The following is a 24,954-nucleotide window of genomic DNA, read 5'->3' on the forward strand; positions in this document are numbered from 1 at the left end:
TGTCTGCGCTACCACCATCCATCATCAATCCCATCATTACCATGCCCCTCCTCCTGGTCATCAACATCATCACAATTAACCCTTACATCAAAATGTTCAAGAAATTCTCAGAAGATGAGAGATCAAGTTCATAATGACATTTCCAACCAATGCCCTGTCAACTTTTCATTGAAACCATTTCAATTTCAGAGGGCCAGTAGCTGTAACTTTCAAAATTATTTTGGCTGTTGTTGGGTTTTTTTAATATCAATTATAGTTTCTTGTTCTACTCTACGTAAAGAGCATTTTGAAACAGCTACTATTTAGCTTGCCAACGCAGTCTACAGATGTAGACACGCATTTACAGTCATTGCAATATAATACGTCATTAAGCAGTTTATACTTCGTAGGATTCCCACCATTGGCATAGCCAGGTTCAATCTGCCTTAATGATGAGACGTCGACAAGTGGAGGATTACAAAGGAACTTAAAATTAATACCCAGACTGGACAAACACATATCTTTTCACGGAATGACTCAGCAAGAAGCAAAAGGAAAGAGGTGTTGTACAACTGTCAAGATTAAATTCTGATTACCTAATTTCTTCTATATTATAATATATTAAATCTTGATCTTCAAGGCATTTATTCATTCTGTATATAGAATTTTCATCTGAACTTTATTTTTACAGCTGTTGCCATGACCAATTGATAAGTACAAAACAGTTGAACCAGTGATGACTACAAAATGAATTTGGAGGCAAAATGATTTAGTTTTTTTGTACAGTAGTCCTACTAACTCTCCCAGAGAACAAAAACACCTTATCCAAAACGTGACCATATTTCAAAAACAGAGTCATGTTTTTCACAGGCAAGGGAGCATCTAAAGCCCTACTCAGCCAATTAGAGCAGAAAACGCGTGGCCTTGTCAGCGAATTACAATGAATAAATGCAAGAGGGGAATTATACGATCAAAATTTAAAACAGAAATGCCATCAACAAATGGCACACCCTGCACTTTTCAATAATATCATTGAAAACTGACAAATGCTATAATTGATTGTGGGATTTGCGGAGACACGGTCGTTGACCTTTAGGATACATATATGTATCGTCGTGTCAATGTAATAAGGTTGTGTCTGCAAATTTCAGCCAGTAGGTTTGCCAAAAAGACTTCATTTTGCTATAATTGCAGCCATGACATGAATGCAAAACATTTTCTAAAAAATGCAGGGTCCATACTCATAACCACTTAGAATTTCAAACACTTTCCAGCAGCGCATGTAACAAGATATTCTGGTGGTTTGGATCATATTGAAATTTATAGATAAAATTATAATAATATAGAACAATTTTTCTCATTCTGCTTGGCATTCTTGTTTCCATAATTGCCCCGATAATTTTATGACACTGACTGCCTCATCTGACTGCCATGCTTATGCAACAGAAACAAATACTACGCAGTTTTCTTCATTATTTAATGAGGTTTTAATAAAAAGAGTACGGTCACTCGTTAATCAGTGAGAAAAACTGCAGCGTAAAGCATTTGCTTCTTATCGATATTTCAACAAATGTTGAAATCAGCAAAACTAGATGTTGCGATTTTGAGGAACAGTTCTTGAATTAAGTCAGACCTTTAATGAAATATAACTCAACAAGATTCGAGCAATGCCTGCACAAGCTAGACCTACACCAAACTTGTTCTACTGACGTCTATTCTTCATTGTCCATGAAAAAATAAGCAAAATCAAAATCATTTGCATAGGGCAGGATGAGCCCAAAGCGAAGGCTAAAAAAGAAATCTGGACGTACCGTTTCAATTTGCTGGGTGAGTCGCGATATCTGGTCTTCAAGGACCATAACTTTTTCTGCTTTCTCTTTATTGGTCTCTTGTAAGACTGGATAAATAGAAAAAATATTAAATGAAATTAAAATATCGATCAAAAGATGCACACCTTTCTACAATTTGTACCTCCATCTCATCTATCTACCTCTCTCTTTCTCTGTCCGTAAGTGTGTGTGTATATATATATATATATATATATATATATATATATATATATATATATATATATATATATATATATATATATATATATATATATATATATATATATATATATATATATATATATATATATATATATATATATATATATATATACACAAATGTATATATATAATAAGACAAATTACTTCATATAGAAAGTACTAATATCTGTTGCTTAAGTTTCATGCATCCTGCAATCTTCAGACAGACAGACAGAAGTAGTTCTGTCAATCTGTTTGAAGAATGCAGGATGCATGAAACTGATGATGAAAGTTTGGCAACTTTTGAAAACATAGCGTTAAAAGATCGTACTGCTATGCAGAGTCTCTCAACTCTGGAGTAGAGGCGATTGCACTGACATGCAGATTACAGCTGTGTCTCTCTGTGGCTAATCAGTTCTATAATCAAAATAGCAAAACATAAAAGACACAAAAATACAGGAGTAGAGTGCTTTGGCTCATGGCCACAACACGGTGCTGGAGTATCGACTTTGCCATCCTCCGACAGAGCGTCTGTTACTCTGGACTCACCGGGTCTCAAACTCAGCATCCTCTGATAGTCAGACTGGTGCCCTACCCACTGCCCCACACTGCCTTCCATAGATAGATAGATTATGCTGCTTCCCCTCCCCACCCTACTCCATACTCGCTTTTGGTGCTTGCTCAATAAACTTTCTGTTGCATAATATGCAAGTTAAGGGGGTAACTACGGTACCGGTATGTCATGCACACCCTTTGTAAAATGTCACAAATGAATATGGCTATATGGAACAGTTACAGTGAGATATAAGCTGAAACTAAAGCAATATATTTCTGGTCTTCTGTTCTGTTTATTTTTCGTTCTTTCAAGTGAATGCATTCACAGTACTCCCAAACCAAGAATAGACAGTCAATCTCAATGGCAGCATGAGTGGTAGGAAACAGTTACATAAACCTGAATTTACTTTGACTTCCTCAACTTTCTAGTTGCTAGGCAATTCCCTCCTCTATTCAAAGATGCCGGTCGCTCTTCCGGTATTGCTTCGTAATTTGAACATAATTACTCTTACATCTAGCACAGACTTAACACTCCCCTAGACACTGTGCCCGGAAATGTCAAGCCTAGAATCAAACAAACCGTAGATGTGTATTACATGTATTCCATTTCTAGAGCTGAGTGAGGTGTTGTTTTATCTCACAGACGTCCTTGCCATTGCAAATGGCATTGGCACAGACGATGCACTCCTGAAAAATTGCTGTTCAAGGCAACACCTGCTGGGAATCTTTCATGCTAATGATGACATTGCTCAGTGAACGGTAACTGTCTCCCTGGTGACCTTTATCATCTTTCTAGAAATGCTTTTATTCTTTTTCCCAACAGGCCATCTCTAGACAGACAAATTCGTACATGAAAAGAGTGAGTTAAAGCCCAGTAGGTGGTTGCCAATCATGAAAGGGTTACAGGGCTACAGCTCTCTCCCACTCTCTGTCTCACACCATATAGCAAGAAATATTTCTAGTGATACTCAAGCAATTACTATCATATTTCTTGCTGTCTCACCTTTCCTCTGTGCATTGACTTCCTCAAGCATCTCCTCTTGTCGTTGCAATTCAGATTCATAGAATTCCCTATCATTGTCGCTGGCCCTCACAGTTTCGTGGACGTCGGTGCGACTTCGGTTCAGCTCCTGTTTTAACATTCTCTCACTCTGGTGTCTGGTGCGTAACTCTCCCTGCAGCCATTGTAATTTCGACTGAAATCATACACGCATGGGAAGAAAAAATGTTTACATAGCAGTATGGACTGCGCTTGATTAAACATTGTTGCAAATTTGCTCTGGTCAATGTACGCTACTCTCCCGGTAGCATAAAATGTAGGCATTCAAGAACAAGGCCCATCAATTTTGTTTTGGCTCAGATCTGTTCACCAACATTTAACAACCTACGACCAGAAGCATTCTATGTGGTGTGGAGTTCTATTGGTAAACAATAAATTTTCATGATAACAAACTGCATGATACTGCAGCTCAACAAGCTTACAAAGTTGTAGCAACCATCAGATTTACCGTAAAAGCGAGGATATCAAGGTTGAAAATATGAGAGAATTTTGAAAAGTTTCAATTCTTATTCCAAATGAGCTCACCCTTTTATCAGCTAACCACTTCTGCGTATCTGTGTATATGCCTTTGATTGGAGGGGTTAGAACCTGTAGTCAATGAGAATTGTTGGAAAAATTACAGTGACGGTGAAAGAATACACCAAGGCACTTTTTCTGCTTGACATTTCCCATCTCATATTTTGTGCACCTGATATATTTATGACTACATGCACGAATACATATTTCAATTCACATGTATGTAATTAGGTACTCGCATCATTTACTCATGCCCATATATTTTCAGATATAAGGACTAAAATCTCATTTGTCTGCGTATCAAATCATTTAATATGAGAACAATAATCTTTCTGTGAGATCACTTCAAGGATATTAACATTCAAATGGTACACATAGTGCTACAGCTGCTGTTTCACCGTATTTATTTTGCAACACACCAGTTGTATGCAATCGATAATGTGACTTTCCAGTGCACTTAGGTCAAAAGTAATTTGATTGACAATGCAACTTTAACCATTATTGGATTTCATTCAACCATTATTGGATTTCATTGATGAATTTCCAAACAGTATGTTGCATACATGTATGTTGCATGATGCACATATTGTATATTTGTGTTTGGAGTCACAGCGATATGGCTACAATTTGCAACATTGTATGTTTTTTGCATGGAGTCATAGCAACATGGATACAATTTGCAACATTGTATGTTTTTGCATGGTGTCATAGCAAGGTCTGTATGTATACAATTTGCAACATTGTAGATTTTTTGCATTGAGTCATAGCAATGTATACAATTCGCAACATTGTATGCAAACAGAAACAAAAGAATGAAATTTGAAAACAATTCTATCATCAAAATACTCTTGTTGAGGGAGAACATTTTTTACAGTGAATGATGTATCACAGCTGTCCACAATGTATAAAGTTCAAGACTGTGAAACTACACCATCAAGAAATGTTGCTATATTAAAACTGCTTATCAACTGTCATGGCCATATGTACTGCATTGTTGACACTGTATAGAACTCCATCTATGATACTTTGAATACATCATACTTTCTTGGTAGTTGTACTGAAGACTTGATAGAACTCAATTGAAAATCAGATTATGCAGAGAATCTAATGGGATGACAAAAGTGGCTTGACTTCATTATTGTTACAAGGAAGGGTGATACAGAGATCTTTTGAGATGCAAAATCGCCATTTTAGTTCAGTAAATGATCACGTTCACTGTTGATGTACAGCAATCAAAAGAAATCATAGAAGCAACACATACACACTCAATGTCACTGCCAGATCAGTAGATATTTCAAGGAAAAGATTTAAAAGAAAACCAAACTTTTATGGTGTATCAAAAGGACTGCTTCCCTCAAAGTGTAGATGACGACAAGGTAGTTTCCCTCTGGTGTTATAAAAATGTTGTATTGAACTTGATTGAATAAAGCATCCACTTTGATGTTGCGACAGACTTTAGATTCCAGATGGCACACTCAAACTCTTGAGTAGTAAATCAACCATTTTAAAGTCAATTTCCCAAGGGTATACATGTCTATGCGTCAACTTGATGGAAAACTCTGGCATTGAAGGAAACCAAGCATGTTTTTCTCGGTGAATGAACTGGGTCAATGGCAGGTCAATGGTTGAGGTCCTTCAATTTGAACCTGAACCTGGTACAGTAATATAGAGATGCATGCTTATCATCAACAATAATAATCTAATCCGCATGGTTACTCAAGTGCGGTGATCTAACTCAAAAACTGTGCTATTTTCATACTTATCTGCTAATACATTCATGTGTTGTGTGTGTGTGTGTTAGAGAGAGAGAGAGAGAGAGACACACACACACACACAACACATGAATGTATCAGCAGATAAGTATGAAAACAGCAAAAATAGCATATCTGCCAATACATTCATGTGTTGTGTGTGTGTGTCTCTCTCTCTCTCTCTCTCTTACACACACACACACACACACACACACACACACACACACACACATGCCCGCGTGTGCATGCATACATAACAAATACATGTACATACAGTAACAAATATATACACACCGTATTGTCATATACGGTAAAACAAAGATCACTGTTGAAATACGATATTTTTTTTCGAGGCATTAAAAAAATCAGGGTATAGACTTTCTGGTTGTAATGAAGTATCTTGGCAACGTGAAGCACCATTCTATCAGCAAGTCAATGTCAAAGTGACTGGCTCGACTGATGAATGTTATTTTGACATAAAAGTCCCACTATGGTAGCAGTAATGAGAATGATTGGCTCCGTTTTTACTAACTTTAAACTTTCTGAGGTCTGACAATAGCTGGAAGCTGTGGGTACTGTGAGTGAACCTTAACAGCCATGCTAACAAACAAACAGCTGGTTTGACAGGTGACAAGAATTGAAATGGTGACAACCAATAGGGGGTGGTTGATTATCTCAATACATTGAGTCTTCAGTCTGTTATATGAACCTTTTTATACATGGCACATCAAATAAAAGGCCAATTAGCTTTATACACGAAATTGCCTCATAACACCTACATGTTATCAAAACCCTGGGTGACACTATTTTCTGCTAACACTGATAAAAAGCTGAGTGACAGATAAGCAATGTACGCGCACACAGATCCATACATAGATGCACACATAAGACAACAGTGTAAACACACAGACATTACATGTACATATGCACCGGTACGCGTTCAAACATCAGTGCGTAAGCCTTGCTTTCATGTACCAAGCTAACAACTGTTTGACTTACCCTGAATCTCTGCGGCGCATCGGAAGACGTTAACTGGACCAGCAGATCTATCTCAGAACCAATGCTGTGCAGTGTACCCTCGCACTCGGCCTGATGTCGACGCAGCGTATCCTGTGTTTGCTGCAGCGTCAGTTCCAGTTCAGCAAGTCTGATGAAACAAGCAATCAAAAGCAACACGTTTGATAATATGACGATATTACACAGAAGGATTTGGAGTTTGATGAAAAGTTTCATCTTGTCATACCCTCGGACACCTCTTGCAGACAACCATCTTTCACCCAGAATTTCTCAACTCTGACAGGTCAATAGTGCATGATCTTCTCAACATGATCACTTATTACAGTCAGGTCTTATTCCACTTCCTTGTTCTACATGTACTTCAAAAATCATGTTAAAATACCGTGTGTTCAACTTGTCAATTAACATAGCCTAAATGATTAGAAGGTTTTAATTGTTGTCAGTTTACTCAATATCTAAAGGGACAAAGTCAGCCATTTTTCATGAATTTTGTTTGATACAAGATACTACATATATTGTTTGACATGTTGAAAGATAGTGAATGAATGGGTGACCATGCATATATTCGCCCCCAGTTTTAGACAAATTAAATGAAGCCATCGCGAAAATGAATTAATGGTCATGACCATTAATTCATTTTCGCAGTGGTTTCATTTATCGTCTCTAAAACTGGGGGTTTTTGACATCATTTGAACAAAATTGAATTAAATCATCCCTGGTAACTTGAAAACCAAATTTGATTTCTGTTGGAGAGATTTTACAAAAAAAATATATGAGAAAAAATGTAAACAAAATTTAAATATGCAAATTTGAAAACTTGATAAGGGAATACCTGCAAGCTACACAACGAATTGGAAAACTGTCAGATGAGCAGTATAGAGAAAATCAGGTCCTTTTTTTTCAACAACTACGAGAAAGCTTGCTCTAAACGTTTGCATATGCAAACTCCATCCTCATTTGTACAAAAATTAATGAAGTCATTGCTTATAATCAATAGCTAATACCATTGGACGAATGGTTTGAGAGACAAACTAAGAGAAAATTGAGCAAACAAGGAGAATTCTAAAACTTTAAATATATGTAAGTTTTATTCTTATTTTAACAACACTAAGCTCTTTCTGAAGAATATATACTATCACCTACAAAGTTGTAAGATCATCAGCGACATCAGAGAAAATGTTTTAATATAAAATGAGAAAATTAACCCAAAAAATTTGCATATCTAAATTTCATCACTATCTGTCAGTGAACAAAACTGAGTGAAATCATCCCTTGGAACTTAATTAAAGAACTATATTTGATTGCTGTTGGACAGACACGTTCATAGAAAAAAAAAGTTCTGAAGAAAATTCTCAAAAATCTACATTATGCCAATTTTAAGTTATTTTTCATGAAACTTAATAAATGGCATGCCTAAAAAGCTATATGTCAAATTTGAAAGCATTCAGACCAGAGATATCTCAGAAGTTGTTTGACCAAAAATGAGAAAATCAGCCCAAAACATTTGCACACACAAATATTCTCATTGTTTGAACAAATCAAACTTAGGTCATCCTAGGAGAGTTCTAGACTAAAATATGAAAGATTTCTGAGCAGCCGTTGAAGAAGTGCCGAGTCGACAGAGGACAGCAGACAATAGATGCCTAGTAGATGATGGACAACAAAGGACAAGCATTAACCTATAAACACAGCTAAGTGTCACTCACAGTGGACATATAAAGGTAGCAAATCTTACAACTCAGTATAGCTCTTTTAATTTATTTTTGCAGAAAGTTACCAGTGACGTACGGCTTGGTGATGCCCAGTGTATTGTGCAATGGAGGGATGGGTAAATAGATAGTGCATACCAAGATGTCTATGTCAGCATTGAGTAAGTGGTTTTGGGACAGCTACATACTGGAAGGGGGCTAGCTCTGTGGACTGAAAAACTAGATCTGTGTCATCACACAAATCTTTATCAAATATTACTACTCAGTATAGTTCTTTTTACTTATTTTTGCAGAAAGTTACTGCTGACAGCCAAGAAGGGCAAACCTGATTTTTTTAAGGAAAGTATGCAAAAAGTAATCATTTGACAACCTTTCATCGAAAGTAATTTATGGCAAACATCAACATTTAATAAGAACATCATGTTGACAATGTTGAATGGAAGATAATTGAATAATTCTCTACATTCAAATTTTTTTCCGTTTATGATAATTTGAGAAATGGCCTCGTTTTCTGACTTTTGTAATGATTAAATCTCAGTAATACCATGAAGCTGATTATAAACCTTGGGTCAGCTTCAGAGATTGAGCAACAACACAGACAACCTCAGAGGGCATACTTTTGTGGAGCATTGCTTTGAAAGCTCATCAGGATGTCATATTAAATCAAAGCCTTGGGCGGTACACTGTACACAAAATCACAATCACCTAGGCCCACTCATCATGTGGCAGCACATACACGGGCGACTGAACCTACCAAGGTGGCCACCTACTCTGCATTGATCCACAAGGATTATCTCCTTGATAATTGCAGTGGTTTTGTATCTCAACACTACTGTCAGACTGATTGAAATTATGTCATCAATGCTCGTCGCCCTTCAAAAGGAAGACAAGAGAAGGCCACGCAAGCTGGAAACAATTTACTCATACTTAACACTTATATGTGGACAAGTTCGTATCAGAGGAGTGGACTGAACAAACATTACTAGGAAAACTTTGCACCCAACTTGGGTTGAAAAACATCAATTGAAAACAATGGAACTGTACCATGAAGGAGATGGAACATGATATGGTTCAGTGAAACATAACCTGCAAAGTTTGACAATTTTTTTCCATGTAATTCAGGTCTGACATTTGACTAATGTAGCATTTTATATTCAGGTACACATACTGAATCGAAAAACCATGTATTCAATTTGTCAAAGTGACTTAATATATTCATTGTTATTCTTGACAACTAAAGTTACAAATATTCAATTGTTATCGATCAGAAAGTAAGCTATGCTGTGTCGGCCAGCTGAATACCAGGTATTATTGCCACATGCTGTTGAAAGAAGAGAGAGGCACAGTAGCCTACACATGAAATGTTATTACTGAGATTGTTAAAAAAGAAGCAGCAAATATTCCCTGAAATGTAAACAGCTGTAAGTTGAGTTTTTGAGTATTCTGTCCTGTTGATCTGCCTGTGTATTGGTAACTATGCATGGCATCTTTGTAAACATGACGGCATTTCATGAAACCTACACCATTCCAGCTGACTACGATTTCTTTATTGTTGCGTTGACCTACATGTAGTAGCTGCCACTGATCTGACTTCTAAGAAACAGAGTAGACTTGGTACTCTCCTTGTTCCACGTTTTATATAAGTAGAATGCATGAAGTGCATGTCATAACCTCAACACAGATTTTCTGGGGTTTATAGCGATAGGTAACCTGGTGGTATTAAAGCCGCTGGCCTCTGTGCGGTGACCGTCAGAGGTTCGATTCTACTTTTTAGCACAGCTTGCTCTGTGTCGTGAGAGTGGGTTGTGAAAGAAGACTCAGTCAAATTAGTGAAATCATTGAGAAAATCTGATGAATGATCATTGCATCGACCTCTGAAGATGCACAGAACCAGAACCCTTATGAATGTTCAAGGACCAAGGTCTAATTAAACATCTATTTCAACCCCTTCCTTAAACAGAATGAATGTCTGTTTTACACAGAGCCTGTCATACTGCCACATCTGACGGCACCAAAGTTTATCTCCAAATGTGTCACTTACTATTAAACCTGAGTCTACAAATTTTATAAGTACTCCCAACAACTCCACTGTTACATCCTGAAATAAATGCACTTCAGACTTTTGATTCCCCAACTCCTCAAGTTACCCATTCTTGTCACAATACCTTTACAATTAAATCACTATGGCTACATCTTTGTGATACGTCACTGGTAATTATGCTTCAAGCTTCAAGTTTTGCCATTGATCAATTAGTGCATTTCTGTGGCTACCTGACCCTATTTAAAGGGCCTATGACATGCCCATAACAACCTAACGTAAAATCACTCTTTGGGTCTTGAAGTTAGCTCACGTCACTGTCTTGCATTGCGTATCGCCCCCCTTGTCCACATAAAACGCAAGTAAAAGTTACGGGTGGGCGTGTACCCCTTGCCCAACTTCTTCGACTTTTTTCGGCTTTTCGAAGTTGAGCCGACGACTTATCTTAATACGGGCAAACAGTCTTTCACACCTTCGCAATCTCATGTCCGTAAGGGTGTGTGGCTAGGGCTTCCCTTACCCAGCGCGTAACGCACCAGAAAACATTGTAAGCTTAGTGTTTAGTTTGCTATAATGACATGGTCTTTTCAGGAGCTCGAGATCACCAACGGTAACATGTCGTGTACGGTCAATCGCCTCGCCGATCGAGTATAAAATAAAATGACTTGTCAGGCTATGTGATTAGGTATACTATGCTTTCGTGCCAATTATGGCAAATAAACATTACAAGAAGGGTGACAGTTGATGTCACATTCTCATGTATCGGGAATTAATTGTGCGGCAGGAAGCTTCCCATCTCTCTCTCTCTCTCTACACAATCATGAACGGTGAAGACGGCGATTCAAAATGGCGACCTGACAATGTGGCTACAAGCTTTCTTTGTTTTACTTCATCAAAACATGTACAAAATTGGGACTGTGGCCTAGCACATCACTTTTTGTAGGATTCGTTTGCTCTTGAAATGCACGGGAACATATGGGTCGATTGCATCATTTGTCTCGTGCTCCAAGGAAATGAAAGTTCTGTCAAAGGTCTACGTCCAACACAGCTACACTCAGAGTGATAGTTTTTGGCAGCGTGATAGTTTTCGGAAAGGGTAGTGAATTTCCCCCTAAGCCGTTTCATAAATGACGAGCACTACGAATTCTTATTACCATACCTTTTGAATTTTGTTTTGTTTATCCTCAAACTGTTAACACAACGGACGTGTGTATTTAGGGCGTCAAGTTACAAAATTGTTGACACCGTGTTGAGTGCGTAGTAATCGGACTGCTATCGCAGTATTCGGAGGTTGAATTTGGAAAGTGATTAGGGGATAAATGTTGATAATTTGAAACTTGAAAACCGCGATTTTCATTTTCGATGTTTAAAAAACTGAATGTAAATATTTCGTGATAATTAGTTACGTTTAATAGACGACATAACCATATTTCGACGTGTTTGGCGCTTACCTACCGGACATATGGGCTGTCTCTGTGTGTTGCTTTCGGCACCTTTTATCGTGTGGTCTGCCTAACTTCGCCAAATTTGTGTAGCCCGAAATAGCTTCTAATAAACAAACTATCCAAAACGGGACGGCAGTATCACTTCACTTAATATAAGGTCACTCAACTTGTAAAACACTATCATTACGGAGCGAAGTGAGTCGGACGAACAGCATGTGATTGAATGTCCGAAAACTGAGGTCGTCCGAAAACTGTCACACATACTCATGGAGGTAGGAAGAGATTACTGTACTGCAGCTACAACATGCAATGTATTGAATCGAAACACTCAGGCGCGGGATTGATCCACTTTTTATAAAATAAATTCAACCGTGAAAAGTTCAAACTGAGACTGATACTGTTTATTTCATACAAAGAAATGAAACGTAGCCTCATCGTACTTTCAAATCTGTCCCGAGCTACTCCCGCTTTGTTCTTCAGAGTCAGAATCTGACTCTGATTTTGAACCACCCGTCCCGGATGCCTGGGGTTGCCTATGCGCCTTCAAGCTAATTCCCCTCGAAATCACTTTCTAAATTCTGGTCAACACTGTCCTTGCTGGAAGCAACTTGATAGGTCCCTGCAGCTGGACCGCCGGTGTGCCTTTCTTGCCAGTGTTTACTGGGCGTCTGTGAGCACTGTTTATATAGCTGACATTGTTTGTAGCCTAATTTATGCGAGGACCGCTAAGTACACTTTCGTGACAATAGCGTGGTCAAAATGACGTCAATTGTCCATGTTGGTCAATATGCAAATACCGCTGCCTGGCTCGGGTGCGAAGAGGCCCCCTGATCACCAGGCATGAAAAAGGAGTCAAATTTCGCCCTTCGCGCACATCTTTCCGAACTGACACTATATGCAATCCATATACAGGTCCCCTGCCTAGGTTTTTGAAGGGAAAAAATAAAAACTTTGGAAATCATGTCATAGGCCCTTTAAACCTCCTTTCAAATTCAAACCATCTTTAACCCTTCGAGAGTGGTAATTTTTCCCACAAAAATTTTAGTGCAACATTTTACCAATTTTTATGAATTTTTCTGTAATTTTTTAAATAGTTTTGAACCCAATGGACGTGAAATTTCATTGGCTACAATTTGTCACCAAAATTTTGGCAAACATTGGGAAAATAAATTGACCTGAGTATATTTTATAGAGGCAACAGAAATTGACTTTGGCGCTCTAATACACACCAACTTTCATACCTTGCATCTCCATCTTCGGCTCTCTGCATGTTCTCTTCAAACCCTTGTTTGAGTCGTTCATACTTTTTTCTCACTCTACTGTTTTCATCCTGTATTTTGGCGAGGTCCTCGCCAACTTTCTCAAGTTCGGCTTTCATTTTCTCAGCCTGTCTTCTCAGCTGCTTCATGGTACACTTGTCATCAGCTCTTTGCATCTTCATCAGAGGGAGAGACAAGTCTTGCGTTAATATTGTGATTCTGTGCGTTTTTATTAAAATGTGCACACAAACAGATGTGCGTTAGCATTTACTTGTGAAAAATGACCCATTGTATAGCTATCAAAACTTTGACAGAGACCAATAATTTATTCATTAAAGCCCCAATAGCTACGAATATTATGCATTATTTTCATGATTTTATTTTTAAACTAAAGTTGGTTTGTGTAAATGTGGTAACTGAAGGAAGTGTATGTAGATATCACTGCTTGCTGATTTGGACTATGCCTAAGCATGTTAACGGGTTAAATAATAAATGGGTGCTGCATTCATAAAATGGCGCCCCCACGGAAAAGTACAAAAATACAGTATTGCACGTACACACCATGATCATCCAAGGAACTAGCATTATGCCATTTACGTGAATGCAGAACACACAATGGCCAACGTTTTGTTGTCGTAATCTTTATTTTCTCTGTCACTTGATTGGTTTTTGAAAATGGAGGGAATTCTAAAATGATGTAATTGTAACTTTTGAATTTACAAACACTCACGACAGTGTTACACACAGTTTCAATCTTTATTGGTCTAATTCAAAGAAAACCCTAGGAAAACTGAGGATATTTTGAGATCGGTTTATTACACATACATAGCTATAAGAGCTTTAATAAACCAATATATCTTAATAGGGTCACAAGAATAAAATAAAGTAATCTAATAAATTGCATTTCAATGTACAAAACCATGTCTGTGGTTGTACCAATGTGGCTATTAAAAGAACATTGGCCTAGAACAACTCTAATTACAAAAATTAATCACGTATAAATAAATAAATAATAAATACAGAGATAAAAAGCTTCAGATCCCCACTGGACGGTGTTAATTACAAGTTGATTCACAATGGCAATGATACTGAGGAGCAAGGGTCACTCGGGAATTCCGCCAAGGAATTAGTTCTATCATCAAACATTCAACCAGTACCTTTAACGTTTGCATTTCAGCTTCCAATTCTGCATTTTCTTTCTTCATCTTCATGGCAACTTCCTGTACGCTTTGATCTTCTCTAGCCTGTCAAAAAATGAAAATCATTCAACTGTCTTTACTCTTTCACTGCCTTGGTTTGGTCTAATCCTATTGTATTCAACGGCAAAGTTGGACATCGACACAGGGAACTGGAGGGGGAGAGGTTTAGTTGAATGGTATCATAATCATCAGTATCTCACTGATAAAGTTCCAAGAAAAATGAAAACATCCTTCCAGCCCTCTCCCCCTCCCTGCACTCCACCCTCAAAAAAATAGTTTACCGGTCTAACTAGTTTCACAGATGGCAGCGGGTGTGGACTGACTCTAATAGCTCGATCAGCACTGTTATACTCCCTGGTTGTACTTCAGAGCTGAAAAATACCATCAATGACTATGTGCTCCCATATTGCTAGACTACACACACATTGACGAGCGACTTTTACTTGTAAATGTGGATTGAGTATACCTGAAGATGCCATTTCCATGCAAAAATTGCATTTTTTTTTTGACAAGCACATCCATTTAGGAAAATCCTATCTGCAACCAATGATGCATCTTCACAACAAAGATATACTGAGATTATTCATGCAGTTCTAAACTTTTGACATGGACATACATACATATACACACACTAACACACATAACTGCCTACAGACATACATATTGACCAGGGACGTTAACCGACCTCGACAGCTCCCCTTGCTGTTCATATGGGAGCTAAAAACCAAATGAGATTGCATGGTTACAAGTGAAGCTGTCTGAAGGGAGAAAAATGTTTACATGTTCAAACGAACAAGCTTTTGCAAATTGACCTCAATTTTTTTATATCCAAGAATCCATTATTACACTCCCGAGGGGTTTTGCTATAATCGTGTTGCATCCTCAGGCCATTGGGGCGAGGGGGATGGTAGACTCACCTTGACTTCTTGAAGCTCTCTTTGTAGCTGTGACATGCTAGTTGTGTGCAATTCGTGTGCCTGAAGGGAAGGTGAATCAGAGATTTACGAACCATGATATAATATTAATAGCCCGCTGGGTGAAATTTTACGACCGAGAGCTGACTCGGATTTCAGTTTTGACTAATGTACTCATATTACACACTACCCTGACTGATTCTTTGCTTGCAATTCGCTGATTTCCAGTACCAATCCAAAACAGACTGCCATGAAAGCTTTTTTTTTTTGACTGGCGATACAAAGCAGGACTTAGGCTTGTACGGACCCATGAGATGTTTTTGTTGATTGACAATGCACAGCGGGAATTTAGGCCTGAAAAGTCATGTGAGAAGTACGAATGAGGTTTTCAAAAGCAGATTCAATTTAAAGAGACTATATCACATATGGTATGAACACAAAAACATACTTTTAAAAACCACGTGTTTACAACACACAAAGGGAATTGGAAGAACCATCAAGTCATATGACTGAACTGTTAAAAATGCATATAAAATTGAACAGTCAAGGCTTTATAAGATATGGTATAAAATCATAAACATAAATTCTAAAAACAAAAAAAAATCAATATACATATTTCTGGAGAAAAAAGCTGAAAGAGCTATTTAAAATAGGTCAACTGATTATAGTCGCGCCAGCGGCTTACTGACTACGCATGCGCTTATTCATAATATAACTATGCGAGTAACCGGAAGTGTACCCTCGGCCTTCTTTCATGGGCGCCGCCATGTTTTTTTTTTGAGTACTCGTAAATAAACAAATACGAAACAAATTACTATGATATAACATGCCTTTTATAAAATATACCTCTTTTATTAGCCAGTAAATGTTATTATACACCTTGTCGCTGATACAAAGTATCGTTGATATAGATAAACGGAGAAAACTGTCGTGCATATGAACGGGGGCATACGCAAAGAATGCTGGGATTGAATTATAGAAGAGCGCCCCCTGTGTCAATAATTAGATTCAAAAATTGCAAGTTTTGAGACGGAACGCTCTAGTTTTCAGCTTGCAAGTGGAAGGTGGGCAGTGCGGTTACCATTGCAATGATAATTATTGCATAATACGTCCCTTGTTTAACGCAATAGGCTGTTATCATTGTAAAAATTGCCAATTTTTGTCCAAAATTTTTACACGCTACAGAAAATCTATACCTGCCCTGCTGCAGGGTTTGACGTCGTGTAACACTGTAAGTACGTGAACTGCTTTCATCAGAGGGAAACTGGGCATAGTTGTCATATAAACGTTTATGAAGTAACAATTACAGTTTATCATGAATCAATACAAATAACATTGCCAATCTTAACCCCTGGCGCGACACCAAGGGCTGAGCCCTATATAATATTATAATGTATAACCCAATGTATAACCCAATGTACATGGATACTCTGCATTAGTAATGAGTCCTAATCTCCCATTTTGCATATTTAAGCAATGATAATTGATACAATTTGCATAAATGAATACTTAATATGTCATGCTTTGAGCATTAGATACAGCTGGTCCAAAATATCGAAAGCCAAAACCTTTTAAATTTGAAAATCACAAAAATTATTGTTTCCTCAAACTGATCTGCGTATAAGTTTAATCACATGTACATGTAGGCGTAACTACCGGTAGAAATAATAGTTCAGTGTTCATGCACTGATTACAGTACTATAGACCAAATGAGCCTAGGCATAATATGGCAAATTATTGAACAATTGTATGGATGTAATCATGTTTTATCCATGCATTACAAACAGGAATCATCAAGGCATATAATGATACTTTGTTATTAGCAATTCATTCCTTCATCAGAAATGTAATTTTACATTCTGGTCAGATACGATGAAAAATTTGATTTTCTCTTTCATTTGCTGATGTCACTTTCTGAATTTTAGAGTTGAGTGGCCAGCAGTTGAAAATCACAGACACTTTACATAATAGGGTCAAGAATACCCCTTGAACTGTTCACAACATCTTTTTACCGAAAGGTTTTCACAAGAAAATGGTACCTGTTTCAATTCCTTGATGAGTTGTGCGCTTTCCTCTCTGGCTGCCTCTTCCCGCTGTTGAGCTTCCGTCACTTTGGACTGTAGCTCTTGCCTTGCCGCACTCTCTTCTGCCAGCCGAGCAGACAACTGCGCTTTCTCAAAGCCAACTTCTTTTAAGTCAGCCTGCAAAATAATACAGATTTAATGCAGGCATCAGTTGGAATAATATATATGTGAACAGCAGCTATTTAACTTGAACATTTAAGTCTTCTGTTTTGTTTTTTCTTTGCCCTTTCATTTCTTAACACCTATGTAAGTCATTTATTAGTTTGCCATGTTCCTGATTGAAGCCATAATGTATGACATTTTATCAGATCATGTATGTACCAGACATCAGGGCTGGTAATTTTAAAAAGTTAACTGTCCTTTCAGAAAGTTGCTGGTCCTGATAACTGTAATTTTTCCCTCAAGATCAGACAACACACCAGTACTTTTAAAGTTAGACAGTACGGATTAATTTCAGAATTAATCAATTATGCAATAGGCTGCATTTGATGTAGGTACACTTTATCTACAGAATAATTTACATGATCATTGTGAGACGCTGGGAATTGCAACAGTCACTTACAGTAGCATCATCAAAATTATAGATTGAGTCTGAGTTTAAATGCAGCTGTATGTGCATGGAATTGTGCATCTGCATACTGTCCTTCTTCCGAATCAAAAGTGGTATAAACTATGGAAATGGTTATTTTATATTTTGTTTCCTCAATTGTTTATCCATCTATAGAGAAGATCAGACGTCAAGAAAAAACTGATGGTTGGACTGTTTCATTTTTAAGTTTTTCAGTTTCGAGCATTAAAGTTTCCAAACCATTGGTCTGGTAAAATTTATACCTTTCCAGCCCAGTGGCATTGTTACTTATCTCAGGCATGTAGGCGGAAGAAATTTCAAAAACTTATGATGATTACGATGGATTCTAAGAAGAAATACAGGTCTTCTAGTGACAAACATCTTATGCAGTCTCAGCGGGGTCAACTTAAAGAGGGCAAGATCGAGCCACGACTTGCTCACTCAATTGCAGCTGTTCAAAAGATTCAAAGTCATCGTGATAGATGAAATACCTTGAATATTTTACAATAAAGTCAATGAGTATGAACTCGTGAATAGCTTTAATTCACTCATTTTTCCAACAGACAAGACTCTAACATCCTGTCGAAATTCAATGTCATCGCAATTTAAATAGCAACAGACTTTTTGACCTTGCCAAAATAACTGAAAAAAGGGAAAGGTTAGAATGATCATGAAAACAATGTGTCATATACAATTGGTTCAATCACCTCAAAATTTAATATAATTCCTGACCCTATTTTAAGATAGTTTTTCTCTACCAGCACAAGTCTCTTGTCTGACTCACAGAGAGGTGGGCTCCTGTTGAAACCTCTCATCACGATAGTTTGGCCCTAACCGATTGTTATCATCGGTGATTGCGCACCTGTTTACAGAGAAAATTAGGTTGAACAGGTTAACTTACTTGGAAATGATGAACTTGGTCTTGAGCTTGCTGGAATGAACTTTTAACAGAGAGGAGTTCTTCATCTGTCCGGAGTTTCTCTTCTTTGAGAGATGCCTGCCTTGCAATCTGAGTCTGCAATTCATTGTCGAGCTGTGATGTGAAAAAATGGCATGAAAAACAACATTTAAGACAAGACTGAAGAATGCTGGGCCAGTGCTATGCTGTAGGACAATTCAACATATTACTAGGGGGTATGTTTGCTGTAGTACAATTCAACATATTCCTAGGGAGTATGTTAGCTGTAGTACATATTCCTACTAGGGGTAATTTTGATGTAGTACAATTCAACATATTCTTAAGGGGTATGTAACAGTTACTGCCGTACAATTCAACATATTCCTAGGGGGTATGTTAGCTGTAGTACATATTCCTAGGGGTAATTTTGATGTAGTGCAATTCAACATATTCCATAGGAAGTAATTTTGAGGTGGTACAATTCAGTACATTCCTAGGTGGTTTTGATGTGTAATTATTCAACATTAAAGGCACCCTAGACAAGCACTTATTTTGACTGGAAGAAGGATGTGATTGAGTGTTCTCCGGGACCAAACTTTTTCCTGCCAAGTTCATATATCACCATAAAGTCAAGTTGGTTAAATAACATACCCCATATGTCGCATTTTGACGAAAACGTGAGCATTTGAAGGCCTCAGAAAACATTGATACAGTGAATAGAGATCTTCACTTCAATAACATATCATGCAAAGTAGGTAAAAACTATGTATAGGTTTTGGCTCAATACCGCTTTTCAACGACTCAAAAGATAGGGCAGCAATATTGCTAGCAGGATATGGGTTAAAGCTGAAGGGGGGAGATACCAATACTACTGACAAGACCATGGGTTAGTATGATTCCATAACAGATCACGAGATAAATGAATTTTAGAAAGACTTCAATAACTCATTAAAAGCATCAGGAATATTAGGACATTCACAGATCTCACTTTTATCCTATTTTGTAAGGAAAAAGGCCAAGGGCAGATGTAATGATAAAACATTCAATTAGGTGGGTTTTTTGCTTGCCTGCAGAGCACTAAATTGCAGAAGAGATGATGTCAGGGTAGAGATTAATCAAGATGAAGCAAAAAAAACCAACATACCTTGTCCATGAACGCTCTAGTGTCCCTGAGTTCTTTTTCTAAGTCCATTTTGAATGATTTCATCTCGTTCAGTTCAATCTCCTTCAATCTCAACTGCTCGTCCTGCTGGGCTCGGATTGCCTGCCCGGGAAATCAAACAAGACAGATGGTTGGCCTAGGAAATTAGCTCTCTTAATTGTACTTGAAACTCAAGATTTGTAGTCTCCTTTCATGGTACTGCAAGTATTGACCATGGTTGCTATTTTTAAAATTTTTCATACACGCCATTGTAAAAGTAAACCCTTTAAAATGTTACAATCATATCAGAGTCATGTTGCTAGCCAGAGTGCCCTCTACCGCCTCTCAGCCAAATATGCCATAATATGACCCAAGCAATATTTTTTGGATCACATACAAAGACAGGGCTGACACAAAGAAATTTCAACAAGTCCTAAAACTGATGCAGTTTCCAGACGTACATATTTGTCAGAGGGGACCTAGTCTGGTTTTCAGAAAAATTTTCAAAAGAGGCAAAAGAAAATGCTTATCAAAGTTCAGTATGTCTTCCAAAAAAGGGAGGAAAAGTGTGAAAAATTTAATTTACAATTTTTGCCTGCCGTTCTTTTTGACAGGTACACAGATTCTGTTCATTAAAGTAGGTGTAAGTACGTGTGTATCTAATGAAATCTTATGAGTGAGTGTTGGAAAAATTGTGGGCTTTCATTCAAAATATCTCCCTAAATATTTGCAGAAACTCAAGATTTCCCTGTCTGCTTTCATGGATATTATTGATCTTAAATTTATACTTGAAACAAACAGCCAAGGATGCACCTTAAATCAAATATACAATTGATTTTGGGGGATAGTCACAATTCACATATCTTAATTTAAAGGGATGCATCAGTCGTCAGAACTCTGCTCAAAGGTTGCCTGGGACCCCTACGACAGATGAAAAACTATCTCTAGGGTACGTAGGTAATTGATGAAAGTTATTAATAAAACATGCTTGTTAACAATGAATATCGCAAAATCTCAAAGTTGCAGCTATGTTGACTTGATAGAGCTAGATATCATACATGAAATACATTGTTTGTAAACAAGAAAGTCACACATGCGCAGTTCCGACGACTGCCTCCTTATATTAAATTTATCTTGCTTTACATTTTGTTCACATTTTATTTTTTTAAGGAAAACTGGATTATTCATGCGCAAAGGCTTACAGGATAGTACATTGTGGTTGCAATACGTTCCAGTATTGAAAGTGAAGATATTTCTAGGTTGCAGTTTCAGCCATGCATTTCGTTTTCAACATCATTCAAGAGGTGGGACAACAAACCTACCAGAGCATCATTGAGCTCTCTGTGGAGACTTTCCATTCTCTGTACGTTGGTTTGAGAGGAGGTTTTGTTCATTTCATTATCCCTGGCAAGTTTCTCATTTCTCCCCATCAACTGTTCCGCGCTGTGCTTATACCGGTCAACGTCCTTTTCCAACTTCTTGCATTTCTGTTTCCACCTGTGGGTACAGATTTGGAAAAAAAACATGTTTTTTTGGAAAGGAAAGTTTATTCACAAATAATTACTTCGATGGTAGGTATGTCTGCCACCAACATGAAGCATCATGCCTACATAACTGAAATAAGCAAAATACAGTAGATTTTCGATCCGATTCGGACTCACAACATATGGCACCCAGTCACCTAGCGAAGACATCACAGTCAAAACCGCTCGGCCAAACCCCAACGCTTAAAAAAGCATGATACAATACGAGTGGAATAGCGCCCTCAGTAAGGTACATTTATTTTCGTTTGTTTTTACTTTTCTTTGTTTGTAGAATTTTGAATTACAGTGTGCAATGCCTGATTTGCAAATATTCACTGTCAACAGTGCTTCATTACAGTCGGATTTACATGCTTAGAGGCACTCCCACTTTGTAACATTTTTAAAACACATTTTTTTAATGCCTACGGTCGATATTTGACTTGGTGACTGCGTGCGGATCGCGAGATATCGATAGAAACATGTCATTTCCCGAGCATATGAAGTTTTACGATCGTTCTAATTTTGACTCGAAATCCCCCGAAGGTTTGTTGTTGTGCTGATTGACGATATTCTAGGGAGTCTACAATAAGTTCGAACGACGCAATTAATTTACTTCCCACTGCAAAGACTTTATATACAGCATTATGCCTTTACCTCAGGTAAGTTTTTAAAAACTTCTCCTTAGTTTTTGTCGTTTTCATTATTCTAAATCGGTTGTATTATATTTTTAACCAATACCACATAAAAATCAGTTTTTACATGTCAAATATTAGCCGCCTCCGATGACTACATTTTGTCGTCTGGCACACAGTACGCCACGCGCATGGTATGCGCGCGTGGCATGTGTCTATGCATATCACGCGGCGGCCGCTATGTATCAACCGCACGTAACTGTGCTAGTCACCTTTGCCAATTCTGGTGGAATCAGCAAAAATTGTTTTTCATTTATACGCCAAGTCAGTAAGACTCAGCTTTCTCCCACAGGCCATGACCGATCACCGACGCCAGTGGTACTGTGGCGTACAGCAGCGTCAGCGTAGACTCGTACTCCATAGCTTAGTTGACAATGGCCCCAGTGCCGAACGTTCGATGTTCGGAAGCTGAATTTAGGTGGGCCACCGGAATTCAAACTTTTACTTTTTTGAAGACATGTTTTTATCGATATCTCGCGATCCACGCGCAGTCGCCAAGTCAAATATCGACCGTTGGCATTAAAAAAATGTGCTTTAAAAATGTTACCAAGTGTGAGTGCCACTTTAAATAACGTTCAGTAATACACTTAGCATAAAGGAATATGGCACTTCATGCATTAGGTACTCAAAATATGAAAGAAGAAAAAAATTATTATCTCTGCACAGAAGAACAATTATTTTTATAGCCAGGTGATGTATGAAAGATAACACCCAAAAAGTGAAACAAGACTCGCAACCACTCACTGTCTGACAATTTCCTGGGCTTTCACTTTCATCTCATCTCTCTTTCTCTCGGCATCCTCGCAGAGCCTCTGTGTGTCGCGCACTTTATCGGCCAACATGTCGGCTTCCCTGTTGATCTCCCTCAGCCGCTTCTGCGTGTCCTCCAACTGCGCCATGGCCAACTGTCGCTGCCTGTCGCTCTCCTCGTACTTGTCCGTGGTGTCCTTCAGCTGGTTGATGAGCTTGGCTTGGTACTTCTCCTTGGAGTCGATGTCCCTGTTCAATGCCTGGTGATGGAGAGATGGATGGGTTAAAGGTATACAGTCACCTGTAATCTAAATATGCCCATTTATGGTCAAAGGGGCATTCCTTGGTATTCAAAATGCCCATGTGAGGGCGCTGTTTTTAAAAAACAGCCACCCGCTTAAAATCTGTGATTGGTTAGATTTTCTCTTTCAATGGTAACTGTGGCAAAATTAGAACAGGTGACAGTATACCTTTAACAGTGCTCTTTGCAGGTAATTTTTTTGACAGCGTAGTTTCTAGTTTTATTATCAACAGAACTTATTTTTACATCAATGCATTTCCTTGTTTCTCTCTTCAATTAAGCGAATTCGTAGCAACCATCCTTTCCCTGGTCTTGGAAGAATACCCAGTTGGGCTTGTAGAGTGTTGGAGATATAATTACACCTGATAGCCTACAAATGTGGCTCCTTTGACTGTCATTATTTCTTCAATCTTAAGTTTTCACCTTTTTTATTTTAATGGCACTTACATACAGCTGTAACTTTTGACAATTTTTGCACTCTTCTTGGTTTTAATGCTTAACTACATTTTCTAGTTCTACTTCCCAAAGCATGTTGAGATACACAGTATTCAGCTTGTCAACTTAGCATATACGTGGGTAGATCGTATTGTTATTAATGACAAAAAGAATGATAGTCCTGGTCCGGACTAAAATTCAAATATAGACAATAACACTGCAAATTGTATAGACTCTGTGTTGAGCGAGCTGCGTAGTAGGAGTCACAATATGCTTTGGGGAATAGAACAAGAACTTGCAATTGAACTACAAAACACAAATAGTGAAAAGAATCATGAAAGGTTACAGCTAATGGCCCTTTAACTCAGATTAACCCCATCAGACCTGATTTTCTGGTCATAAATGCATATCTGAATTATATGTATACAGTATAATATATTATATGTAAAGGTTCAGACCTGAGGCGGTTCATGGAAAGTTTAAAGTGGTAACATGCTCAAACTGGCCACTCATTTATATAAATCTAAAATTTTGCCCTTTAAAATCTGGATAATCCCTATATAGTATGTACAGTGTATAATATTTAGGGTTACGACCTCAGATGGTTAATGGAAAGTTTAAAGTTGATAACACACTCAAACTTGTCAATCATTTACATAAATCTTAAAGTTTAAAATGTCGGGCAAGTTGTTTAACGTTTACATTCACATCATTATTGAAAGTGCTCGTTCTCACTGTAGAGGCGAAAGTTGATTCCACTGAGGACTGAGTACTTAACATGAAAAGTGAAATGTCCCAGTTCTTACTTCCATGTGATCGGAAAGCTGAGTCCTCTGTCTCTCGCTCTTTTCCAGCTCCTTCCGTATTCCTTCCAGCTCCCTTATTCCACTGGACCTGGTCAACTGGGACTTCAAGCTCTCAATTTCACGTTCAAGCTTCTGCTTTTCCACTTCCTGTTTGTGTCTCTCATCTGGAATGAAGGAAAGAGGGATTGGATGAAGTTAGAGATCGTCTCTCTCCTTTCTGGGTGTAAATCTTGACGTTGTATACACCTCAAGACTGAACAAATCACCTAACATTCACCGACAAC

General features: G+C 37.9%; 1 protein-coding gene across 4 annotated transcripts in view; it reads right to left on the bottom strand.

Annotated features, from left to right (window-relative positions):
- LOC139149886 (centrosomal protein of 128 kDa-like) overlaps nucleotides 1–24,954 on the bottom strand; it is a 55,918-nt gene that overhangs the window by 19,600 nt on the left and 11,364 nt on the right. For all 4 annotated transcript variants that reach the window (XM_070721897.1, XM_070721898.1, XM_070721900.1 and 1 more), the window contains 13 exons: nucleotides 24,671–24,834; nucleotides 23,123–23,388; nucleotides 21,486–21,660; nucleotides 20,167–20,286; nucleotides 19,026–19,157; nucleotides 17,512–17,673; nucleotides 15,476–15,535; nucleotides 14,517–14,603; nucleotides 13,342–13,535; nucleotides 6,891–7,038; nucleotides 4,150–4,212; nucleotides 3,568–3,760; nucleotides 1,791–1,876 (listed from right to left, as the gene is read on the bottom strand). In XM_070721897.1, the coding sequence (XP_070577998.1) occupies nucleotides 1,791–1,876; nucleotides 3,568–3,760; nucleotides 4,150–4,212; nucleotides 6,891–7,038; nucleotides 13,342–13,535; nucleotides 14,517–14,603; nucleotides 15,476–15,535; nucleotides 17,512–17,673; nucleotides 19,026–19,157; nucleotides 20,167–20,286; nucleotides 21,486–21,660; nucleotides 23,123–23,388; nucleotides 24,671–24,834 (1,850 nt within the window). The remainder of the gene's footprint in view (nucleotides 1–1,790; nucleotides 1,877–3,567; nucleotides 3,761–4,149; nucleotides 4,213–6,890; nucleotides 7,039–13,341; nucleotides 13,536–14,516; nucleotides 14,604–15,475; nucleotides 15,536–17,511; nucleotides 17,674–19,025; nucleotides 19,158–20,166; nucleotides 20,287–21,485; nucleotides 21,661–23,122; nucleotides 23,389–24,670; nucleotides 24,835–24,954) is intronic.

Source organism: Ptychodera flava, chromosome 14 (assembly GCF_041260155.1).
Source record: "Ptychodera flava strain L36383 chromosome 14, AS_Pfla_20210202, whole genome shotgun sequence".
NCBI classification, from domain to species: domain Eukaryota; kingdom Metazoa; phylum Hemichordata; class Enteropneusta; family Ptychoderidae; genus Ptychodera; species Ptychodera flava.